The sequence below is a fragment of the Schistocerca piceifrons genome, chromosome 3, assembly GCF_021461385.2.
Source record: "Schistocerca piceifrons isolate TAMUIC-IGC-003096 chromosome 3, iqSchPice1.1, whole genome shotgun sequence".
In the NCBI taxonomy this organism is placed as follows: domain Eukaryota; kingdom Metazoa; phylum Arthropoda; class Insecta; order Orthoptera; family Acrididae; genus Schistocerca; species Schistocerca piceifrons.
Window position 1 is genome coordinate 378,888,865 of NC_060140.1, and position 12,273 is coordinate 378,901,137.

The 12,273-nt window shown below is 43.4% G+C and overlaps 1 protein-coding gene across 1 annotated transcript in view; it reads right to left on the reverse strand.

The window, feature by feature from the left end:
* Positions 1–12,273, reverse strand: part of LOC124789676 — a 138,898-nt gene that overhangs the window by 44,574 nt on the left and 82,051 nt on the right. Inside the window, exon 3 of the mRNA XM_047257111.1 lies at positions 9,692–9,821. Within this exon, the coding sequence (XP_047113067.1) occupies positions 9,692–9,821 (130 nt within the window). The remainder of the gene's footprint in view (positions 1–9,691; positions 9,822–12,273) is intronic.

The window sequence follows — 12,273 nt, forward strand, 5'->3', positions numbered from 1 at the left end:
CGTTCATGGATAGCCAATAACGACTTTACCTAATAGTTAAATTTACGTATTTTAGTATTTTTGTTTTGTTTTGTTTTGTTTTGTTTTGTCAGTGTGGTCGGTTCGGTCAACGATCAGTTTGTGTTTCGTTTGAGTGAAGCAAAAACAAAGAAACTAAATGTTTTCGCATAACTTTGGTTCAAATGGTTCAAATGGCTCTGAGCACTATGGGACTCAACATCTGAGGTCATCAGTCCCCTAGAACTTATAACTACTTGAACCTAACTAACCTAAGGACATCACACACATCTATGCCCGTGGCAGGATTCGAATCTGCGACCGTAGCAGTCACGCGGTTCCGGACTGAAGTGCCTAGAACCGCACGGCCACCACGGCCGGCTCGCATAACTTTACGTGACGTTATGCACGTGGCAAAGTGGTGAGACGGGTTATGTGTAGTTATCGGCTTTCCATACATGCTCATATTTCATTGGACAGTTTTTGATGTGACTGATTTCGCACATACATTTCATAAAGGAAAGTATATCCCGAAGTGGATATTCACGTTGTTTGAATAATCAGTGTTAGTTAAGTGGTGCCTGAGGAAATTTGTTGTGATCTGACACATAGTCAAGTGTTTAAAGGCTGATTATGTCGTTAGGTAGTTTCTTCATTTAATTAGATGTTCAGTTTTGTTGAAATAGGGGGTCTTTTTGACTGTGTATTAACCGAATAAGGGACCCGATGGCGCAACTTAGTTAACAGTTTGTTGTAACTGTTTCAATGTCAACGTTTTCAGCGTTTTGTCGATTATTTTCGAGAGAAACCCTGGGTGCCATGTGCCGCGGCCCGCCGATGAAATCAATCAGAGGCAGCCGCAAAAGCCCGACGCGCCGCGGTCGTCCATCTTGGCGGCGAGCGTGTGGACGACGGGGGCGGGGCCCGCTGGCGCCTGCGCAGTCGCCGCCCCCCTAGCAACAATGTGGACGACGTCACGATAAAAGGGCCGAGGCTGCACCTTACAAAGCCGCCACGTGACGTGATTTCAAAAATGGCGTACACCAATACCTGGATAGCACCCGACGCCACAGAAAACTAAGTTTCAGCACTGCGTGGGGCTTTACGACGTACAAAAGGAGATCATTTCCGTGCTAATATAGTCCCTACCTCGCCATCTGTCAAAGTTAAGGCTGGATAGCGACATGTTTTCCTGTGGTTCGCGGCAGAATAATAAAGAAGAAAGATTGTTCCCTTTTATTGAAAACGCTTGTGGTATGCGCTTTGGTAAAATTTCTCACATTTGAAACCATAGCCGTTTATGCCTGCTTTTAAGGGAACATATTCACCGTCAGAACAAACAAAATAACAATAGAAGCATATGCGGAGTTTTGGTTAAAGCGATTTTCCAATATTATTTAAGAAGTACCGGTACACGCTGAGTTATTTTTATTTTCGAAGCTTTTAAAAGGAACTTGATGGTGAAGGATAACAGATGGAAACTATCTCTGTTTAGAAGAGAAATGTAAAATTGCGTAATTTACTTGTACAGTTCATTCCTCTTCGTACAGTCATCAACTTGTTAATTTTGTGCATTGTGTACCTCAGCCGCGTGGGATTAGCCGAGCGGTCTCGGGCGCTGCAATCATGGACTGTGCGGCTGATCCCGGCGGAGGTTCGAGTCCTCCCTCGGGCATAGGTGTGTGTGTGTGTTTGTCCTTAGGGTAGTTTAGGTTAAGTAGTGTATAAAGTTAGGGACTGATGACCTTAGCAGATAGGTCCTATAAGATTTCACACACATTTGAACATTTTTTGTGTACCTCAGCTTGCAGGTTTGTAATAAACTTAATATTTGTACAGCCATCAACTTGTTAATTCTGTATACTGTGTACCTTAGCTTTCAAGTTTGTAATAAACGTAATATTATTTGAAATGAGCAGTAAAAAACTATGATTTTTGACGGGAAAATGCTCATGAGAGGCTACCGAAAAATTGCCGATTCACTTTGCCAGAACGTCTCCCAAAGAAGTGATACGCAAGTACGTGAGAAAATCCAGCTCTTGTAGTCCTACAAAAAAGAATAATAAAGGGCTTTAAAATTTATATTATTTACCCAACTCTCAGAAGAGTTGAAATGTCCTTCAGGGTGTCGCAGTTTGAAAGTAACAGTTTGTTTTCCTTTATCCGTTTTTCCCTTCTGGCCAAAGACATCATCCTCTTAGGTAGAAATACTAATTCATGTTGCCGTTGCTTTGTCACTTCCCTCTCTCCGGTAAAATTAGTGATGCTTTTTCTATTTTCTAATTTCGGAATCAACAAAAACAGCATATATCCCGCCACGTTGTGTGCCTTTTTTCCTGTTGTATTTAAATCTTACGTTTCCTGGCACAAAGTACCTGTCCTTATGAAAATTTTCCCTACTTATAATAAGGGATAAAGCTCGTTCCAGCGCTTCCTAGGGCTGCGATAAGAAATGGGGTTCACTTTTTACTTCCGCTCGTACCTCTCGTAGTATTGACTTCTTACAAGAGGACTTGCTGAAAAGTAATGCCTACAAATTTTTTATCTGAAAACTCAAAGTTTTTTAAATAAAACAAACGTTGTTAAATTTCTTCATCTTTGTTCTTCATGGCTACATATTTTCAGGCCTCTGCCGCTAGAGGGCTCTGGATTGCAGCGTAACATGGCGGTTTGTAACGTAACTATGTCGGTAGGTAAGAAACAACGTGCTGTAATGGAGTTCCGAATTCGAAGAGTTCGTCCACTCATGGAGCAACCTCTCTTTCAGCCATGCCAGACCACACACGAGTGCTGTAACATCTGCAACAATCCGACGTCTTGGGTTCTTCCCATCCCAGGCATTGTCATCGATCATCCTCCGTACAGTCCCGACTTGGCCCCATCCGATTTCCTCCTGTTTGCAAAACTTGAAGAACACCTTCGAGGACTTCACTTCGACAGTGATGAAGCGGTGCCAGCAGGGGTGAGATTGTCGCTTTGTTAACAAAGTCAAACATTCTATAGTGACGGTATCAACAAACTGGTCTTTCGCTGAGAGAAATATGTTCGTCACCAGGCCTATTGCGCTGGGAAATAAATATGTAGACATGATCAATAAAGATATAGAATGTTAATAATGTATATTTTATTTAAAAAGCTTTAAGAGATTTCATATGAAAAATTCGGAGGTACTACTTTTCAGTACGCCCTCGTAATATAAGTAGCGAGTGTTTCTTACTGGCCCCGCTGAGTGACCGCGCGGTTAGAGGCGCCATGGCACGGACTGCGGGGCTCCTCCCGCCGGAGGTTCGAATCGTCCCGCGGGCATGGGTGTGTGTGTTGTTCTTAGCATAAGTTAGTTTAAGTAGTGTGTAAGTCTAGGGACCGATGACCTCAGCAGTTTGGTCCCTTAGAAATTCACACACATTTGAACGTTTCTTACTGGTTTGCGAATGTTATCTTCACTATATGTGTATTTCCTGTCTTCCATACGCTTTCCCTTTCATAAAACGTTCAGCAAAGAACTTGTGTTCAACATCGAACTGTGATTTCGCCTACATGCCAAGGATGCAACTAAATGCAACTACTCTTACGTCTCAGAAACCTTCTCGAAGTAAAACTCTGAACTGGACCAAGCTCTGTTTGGAGCCTTGTCTTTTCGCCGGCTGCGTCCTTACCATATGAGCTATCCCGGCACGTATCATGACCATAGTCGAAACTTTAACCTGCTAGAGCCTGGTTAACGCTCTTCCAAGCTAATACTTAATTCTGAAAAGCAGGAGACCGGTCCGGGCAGAACTGAAAATGTGAGGTCGTGGGGCGTGATAGCTCAGTCCGTAAGAGTATATTCCGCAAAAGGTAAGGTTTGAATTTGAGTCCAGGTCCGGTATACAGTTATAATCTGTAAGGATGATACAAAACATAGCAAACTCTACTATGAGCTAAAAGACATTAAACTGTTTGACAAATAAATGAAGCGCCCAGAAGACATGGTCAGATGCCAACGTAACTTTGCACACTTACACACCACCGGCGGCATGTAAACGATCAAGAGTTCCAGTTGCCTGTGACAGGTACAGCGGTCACCAGAGCATGGTACATAAGGGGCGTAGACAGCATCAGATGTTAATCAGAAGCCGGCCGTTGTGACCTAGCGGTTCTAGGCGCTTCAGTCCGGAACCGCGCTGCTGCTACGGTCGCAGGTTCGAATCATACCTCGGGCATGGATGTGTGTACTGTCCTTAGGTTAGTCAGGTTTAGGTAGTTCTAAGTCTAGGGGACTGATGACCTCAGATGTTAAGTCCCATAGTGCTCAGAGCCATTTGAACCATTTTGTTAATCAGATGTTAAGTGACAACTGCGAGGAACACGGAGATATTGCGTACTCGTACGACACAGCGCTATAAGCATCTGAGTGAGTTTGATAAGGGGCCTGACCGTGTCTCTCCATTTGGAGGCTGTTATAATCATGCATTATCCGTATTTGTGGGGCATTCGGATGTGACAGCGGCCCGATGTTGGACTGCCTGGGAAAGCGACGGCAGCATACTTGTCGTCAGGGTTCTGTTTGACCACGTCTGACCATCAGAAGGAGGATTGCCGTATTGTGCACCAAGCATATCATAACCCCTTCATATCTGGCCAATCGCCCGAGAACTCCCTCCAACATTCCGTCTCATTCTGTGCCACTGATCTGAGAGTAGAAGCAGCTGTATCTGGGAGTTATTACCCCCGCATAGGCTGCTGTTACCACCACAATAAATAAGGCCACTTTTGCAGTGGTGGAGTGACCGGGAAGCACGCACTGCTGAAGAGTGGCATCGCGTTGTTTCCAGGGATAAATCGCGATCCTGCACTACCCCAGACGACGATCGTAGAAGAGGGTGTGGGACCCGGAGAGAGCTCCCATTCTTACAGTTTTGGAGAGGAATATAGCCCTGTTAACCCCGGGCGTTCTGGTGTAGGTCACGGCTGGGAGATACTGAGGGAACTCTGACGGTGCAACTGTACGTTTCGGACATGCTATGTCCTCATTAATTGTCTCTCATGCGTCAGTTCGTGGTGTCTTTTTTCAAGAGGACAATGCTTATCTACATATGGCACGTGCCTCTATGAACTATGTGCTTCATTCTGAGGTACTCCTGTGACCATCAACATCTGTCCACTTTAAAATACGCGTGGGACCACGAACAGGAAGAGCACACATCTACTTATACTAAGGTAGAATCTTTAAGGTGCGTCTGAATCACACCAGGCGGCTGTTGGATGGCTCATAGCACTATGGGACTTAACATCTGAGGTCATCAGTCCCCTACAACTTAGAACTACTTAAACCTAACTAACCTAAGGACATCACACGCACCCATGCCCGAGGCAGGATTCGAACCTGCGACCGTAGCAGTCGCGCGGTTCCAGACTGAAGCGCCTAGAACCGCTCGGCCACATCGGCAGGCCGGCGGCTGTTGGTATAGGTAATTTAGTATCACTGATTTCATCCCCAAGACTTGCCCAGTTCGTGTGGCACAGTAAAATCTAAAGACGCTTCAACATGGCCCCGAGACTCTGTTGGTCCATTATGGACAGGGGACATCGGCTGGTTAAGTAATTGTCAGTGTCAATGAAATACACCAACAACCGTGTAACTTAAGATGTTATTTTATTTTATTTTGAAGCCTACCGGCTTCAGCATTTCATTATGCCATGGCAACTTGGCATCAAGTCTTTGAATGAAGCACTTGTGAAACGATTGAATTCACGACTTCCAGTGATTTATAGCCGTATATCACATTTTAGTTCGTTGGGAGAGGCGCATATGGGGCCTGAAGATGGCATAATGAAATTCTGAAACTGGTAGCATTCAAAATAAAGTAAAATAACATATTAAGTCACACGGCTCTTGGTTAATTTCATTGACATTGACAATTGATCCCGAGGCATGTCTGTGTTATAAAATACAGACTTCATGCTATCAGCGTGTCTATATTTGTCTCCCTACATGGGGAGAAACGATCATCATAATAAAATAACGGAAATCATTCATTTTTTCCGCGCGCTGTACGAGATTTGAATAATAGAGAGTTAGTGTGAAGGTGGTTCGATGAACCCTCCGCCGGGTATTTAAACGTCATTTTCAGAGTAGATGTAGATCCCTGGGATCCATACTGATTCAGCAAATACAAAATCGAAAACATTCCTGTGAAAAGGTGAGAACGTTAAGAGTGCAAGTGGAATTCCGCTGTTCAACACGGAGGAGGTAACAGATGGATGGAAAGAGTACGCTGAAGGCCTCTACGAGAGGTAGACAGTGCCTGATTACGTGACTGAGGAAGAAATATACAAGACATTCAGGATCCAGTGTTAACATCAGAGGTTAATAGAACTTTGGAAGGCTTATCGTCAAATAAGGCGAGTGGTATATATAACATTCCTTCGGAATCTATAAAATCATTGGTGGTTTTGGGAACCAACGATTATTCAAGATGGTGTATAGAATCTGTGGGTCCGGGGACTTACCAAGAAACTCGAAAAAATGTCAACGCAATCCCGAAGATTGCAAATGCAGTTAAGTCGGGAAATTATCGGACATACAGATTAACATTTAATGTTTCCTAGTTACTGATAAGAATAATAAACATATGAATGGGATAGGAAATTGAGGATTTATTCGACAATGATCAGCTCGGCTTTAGGGATGGTAAAGGTGCTAGAGAGGCAGTTCTGGTGTTGCGGTTGGTAATGGAAGCAGGAATTAAGATAAATGAAGACTTGTAGGATTTGTCAATCTAGAAAAAGAGTTCGACGACATAAAATGGTGCCAGACGTTCGAAATTCCCAGGGAAATAGATGTAAACTATGGGGGAAGACGGTTAATATACACTATGTCCAAGAATTAAGAGAGAAAATAAGAACGCAACACCAAGAACGAAATGTTCAGATGAAATAGGGTATAAAATAGGGATATAGGCTTTCGTCACTACTGTTTCATCTGTATAATGAAGAAGCAGTGATGAAAATACATGCCGGCCTGAGTGGCCGAGCGGTTCTAGGTGCTACAGTCTGGAACCGCGCGACCGGTACGATCGCAGGTTCGAATCCTGCCTCGGGCATGGATGTGTGTGATGTCCTTAGGTTAGTTAGGTTTAAGTAGTTCTAAGTTCTAGGGGACTGATGACCACAGAAGTTAAGTCCCATAGTGCTCAGAGCCATTTGAAAATACACAAACATTCAGGAGCGGGATTAAGATTCATGTTGAAAGGATATAAATTATGAGATTCACTAATGACATTGCTATCGTCCGTGCAAGTGAGGAGGAAATGCAGGAGCTGTTGAATGGGATGAAAAGTTTAATGACCACTCACTATGGCTTGAGAGTACGCCGAAGAAAGGCGTAAGCACGTGAGGAATGAGGAGCAACAGATATGAGATTGGCGATAAATAGCATCAAGATTGGGGGTCACGAAGTACATGAAGTGAAGGAATTCTGCTACCTTGTAAGCAAAATTAAGCATGAAAAACGAAACAAGGAAAACATAAGAAACAGACTAGCGCAGGAAACTGGGCGTTACTGACCAAAGGAAATGTACATGTATCAAACACAGACCTCAATTTTAGGAATAAATTTCTGAGGGTGATCATTTGGAGAACAGAACTGTTTAGTAGTGAATCATGTACTACAGGAAAACCAGGAAAGAAGAGAATCGAAGCGTTTGAGATGCGGTACTATACAAGGATGTTTGAATTTAGGTGACATGGGAAGAAATTACGAGTTTCTCTCTCCGCAGATTCAGCGAGGAAAGGAACAGTTGAGAAAGATTGATAAGAAGGATAGAATGATAGGACACGTGTTAATACATCACAGATTGACTTCCATGTTACTTGACGCAGCTGTAGAGGACAAAAAAATTGGAAGAGATGACAGGGATTGGAATACAATCAACGAATAATTGAGGACGTTGAGTGCAAGTGCTACTCTGAGATGAAGAGGTCGGTGCAGCAGAGCGATTCGTGACAGACAACTAAGAAGACCGATGATAAAAAAAATGGTCATGAACTTCTGCATTTTAGTGTGACTCCTTTAGTCGCATAGTTTTCACAAACACCAATGTGCTTTGCTCTGTGAACAGAGTAGAGGTATAAGATGTATGGTGGTCAAATAATTGGAGGAGTTGTAGCGAAGCGCACGATCTGACCTCGGCGGCAGCAGTCATCGTCCAATATTTTAGACCTAAAGGTGGCCTAATGCGGCTGAAACTGGTAATAACAGTTAAATAGTAAAAAACAACCCTTGACCTGGGATATTTGATTCACATAGCTGTAGGAACAGCTAATGCCTCATGCAGCGTGCTGTGGTTGGACCAGTTTGAAGCGCAACCACTCAGTAGCAACGTAGGCTGAAAACAGCCGTTCTGCTAAATTTTTCTCATCAGATGGACATGTGACAAGTCTGTGGATCGTTACTTAAGTACTGGAGTTCCAGGAGTCGATATTCGCGTTGTTCCAGAAGACATGGTGCAGTGCCTCAACAATGCGATTACCGGACTTCCAAAGTCACTATAATGAAATTGGTTTGGCGGGCATATCGTGAAGCAGTAAGTGCCATAGTAGTGTTCTGTAGCGCAAGTTCTTCACTGTGAACTTAAATTCAAAGAACGAATTTGATTGAATTCGGCTGTCTATTGAGTAATTATAATCATGTCCGACCGTTGCCTCTCGGTCATACCTACTTATAATAGATGCCAGAATGTATCTCACCAGTACCGAGCTTTGTAAACGACAACGGGACGCAGAATTCAATCACAGCTGCCTGTGTGAATGTGGCCCACGGTCCATCTCATCAGAAACAAGGCACTGTAGTGTCGCCCACATTGGACGGAAAATCTTGGTTTATGGAGGCAGATCGAATGTAGCCGGGTGTTGTTTTGGAACAGTATTTTAGCATTATATCTCATTCTTGTGGTAGTAGGTAGACAGCGCGTGCATGAATCAGCATTGACGGTCGTACGAATCTCAGTGTCGTCCGAAATGGTGTTTTCATGACTCCAAGCTTCAGCGATTAATTCCTACATCACTTTATGCCACATACAGAGCTCTCGGCAATTCATTGCTTCGATATGGACATTACATAATCGGATTTTCGAATGCTATCCCCAGTATATTACATAGGTTCCAATTACAATAACCATAGCCCATTGGGAATCCGCTTCACAGATGTATTTCAGCTAGATCAGTATACTCTCAACTGTTCCTATACTGGACATTAATTTGCTTGTGGAATGACGAAAAGTCCCTCAGCAACACATTAGTAATGTGCAATCTGCAATATACAGATTCACTGTTTGGGATTTTGGTTTGGCCACACATCCAGTATGAGGGCAATACTTTGCCTCCTTCAGAAGTTTTCAAAGGTTGTCCTGTCATATCTTGAGTCATATGGATAAGATTCACCGAGTATCATCACACTACATTATACTGCACTTACGTGTGAGGTAACGCCTTAATTTATAAAAAAAAAAGTGTGTGAAATCTTATGGGACTTAACTGCTAAGGTCATCAGTCCCTAAGCTTACACACTACTTAACCTAAATTATCCTAAGGACAAACACACACACCCATGCCCGAGGGAGGACTCGAACCTCCGCCGGGACCTTAATTTATACAATGGTGCTAATTCGACATAGGTGAAGTTTTCAATAAGAAGTTTATACGGTTCTTTTACCTGTCTGCCATAACATCGTGACGGTGTGCCGTACTCTTTAGATTCAAATCCATCGGTTCCTTTCTCTCCCAAGTACCGGTTTGCGTACGTCCATCTACAGCCGTCACCCAGGAGGCAGCAGCAACTTGCACTGTGAACAGAGATTACCATTATTTACCCACAAAGATATAAATAATATGCGATAATTAATCTTGCGGAAGGCCACAGTAAGACATTATGTTATATCAGTCCACACTGGTGAGCAAACCCTAAGGGTGAAAGTAACTTTCGTTAAATGTGTCACTTCCAAGTAACAAAACTCGGTGAAACTAGGACTATACAGGACGTTCGGAAAATGGGGAATGTGTGTCAGATCTTATGGGACTTAACTGCTAAGGTCATTGGTCCCTAAGCTTACACACTGCTTAACCTAAATTATCCTAAGGACAAACATACCCACCCATGCCCGAGGGAGGACTCGAATCTCCGCCGGGACCAGCCGCACAGTCCATGACTGCAGCGCAGTAGACCGCTCGGCTAATCCCGCGCGGCCGGACGTTCGAAAATCCCGTTGCAAACTTCTAGGATCTGAAGGGGGGAGTGAGTACATAATATTTTGAATAGGACCCCACCCCGCAAACGTACCGTTTCCGTGCTATGACGGTTTCGATTAAGATGTTCAACTCATCTATTTTTGCTTGAGGAAGTGACTCAGTACAATTATTAGGTAAAAATTCGAAAGGAAACATAACGAAACATCCATTTATGACTTAAGCACATTGCTTTGTATTGGCATTTAAAACATTGCGTGTTTACATTATTCCAAAACAAAAAAGAACCCACCATACCGTACGTGCAGATCAGAACTGATGCATTACAACCGCGGTTCCACGTGGCGACCACCGACGCTGCTACAGTCATTGTACCTGCGAAGCACGTTCTGGTACACACTCTCCAGCTCCCCTGGTGCCTGTTCAGTTTCTAATGCAGCGGCCAGAACTCGTGCCAGCAGCTCTTCCTCCGTCTCTACAGGAATCTCGTAAATCTCGCAGCAAGGCAGACATTAAGTGACATCATGTGACAGTCTGACGTAGTACACGTCATCCTGTCTGCCCTGTTTCGTACCAGGACAAGCAACTATGAGACTTTTCTCTTTCTCTCAGTAGACATGGACATGTTACACATCTGAACTGAAATCGCCGTAGAAAGGAAACAGAACAAGGGTTCCTGTTCAAAATATTGTATACTCTCTCAACTCTAAAAGTTCTAGGCGTCGGTAACGGGAATTTCCAGACAACCTGTATATGGAGAGAACTCCTACAGTATATACTAGAAGAGAACTGAAAGAAATTCTCAATGAAACGAACGGAAATAACACTTTTATTCAAAGACGGTAATTTCGCTGAAGTCACCGCAAAGTAGTTCCTTAGTTTGCCTCACAAGGCCTGAGTCCACGCAACTTGCCAGCAGCGCTCGGCAGACCGGGCGGCCATCCATCCAAGTGGTAACCGAATCCGACAGCACTTGACTTCGATGATCTGAGGGCAACCGGTGTTACCACTGTGGCAGGGCCGTTGGGCCGCTGGCGGTCATTAAAAAGAGGCTCGACGCGATACTTAATAGCTTAGTAGGGTGTGCCATCTCCACGGACAGCAATGCATGCCCTGCAGTGTGCTTCCATGCTGGCCACAAGGTTTTTAAGGAGTTCTTATGGTAGGGCGTTTCAGTCTTCCACCAGCGCGGCTGTAAGCTGTTGTATGGTCGCTGGTGGAAGTGGTTGTGTTGCGGTACCCTCTTTGAATCCCTTCTATAGCTTGTAACTAGAAGAAGGATAGGAAATAACTAACATCTCTTGTGAATTTCGTAAGTGATGTAGACGGGTACTGGACTCATTTCAAGTCTGAATCGCAGTTATTCGCTAATGCATAAGGTAATTAGCTAACACAATGAAATAAAGCTATGCCCAGGTTATGAAGTAAAACAGTATGCAAAATAGAGTATCCCTTTAGGCGAAACTACCACGGGTTGCTCTCATTAGTCTTCACAGTTTCTAGAGAACTTCTTTGTTATCTATAATCAATAAAAGAAATTAATAGATAGTTGACAGTATGGTGGAAACAAAAGTGGCTACTGCATGGATTTCCATACTAATAAGTTGTTTGAACTTAAGTACAGCCTCAGTTTCTTTGTGTGAAAACCGCCACTGTTACATAGTATAGTTGGAGTAGTATCGGTGAAGAATGAGAACGAAAACTATGGTAAATGGAGCACAGTCTTTCTGTCAGATGAAGTGGCGAACACTGTTACCAAGAAATATCAATTTGTCCTCAATGAGAGTCACTGTGCTCTATCTAGAAATCATGGGAACAACGAAATAGTTTGATATTACTCTAATAGGCTCAATGTCACCTCCATGCTTTTCTACAGGAATCAGGCAGCCGAGAATTTGAGGTATTTTGGTCACTTTCCTTTAGGAAAATCTTTTATTCTCGAAACACATGGAAGAAGACTCTTTCCTTTTATTTTTATTGTTTATCAGTAGTCTTTGCTTTATACTGTTTGTTCTTATTTTATTCGAAATAGTTCTACTCCAAATATCAAAC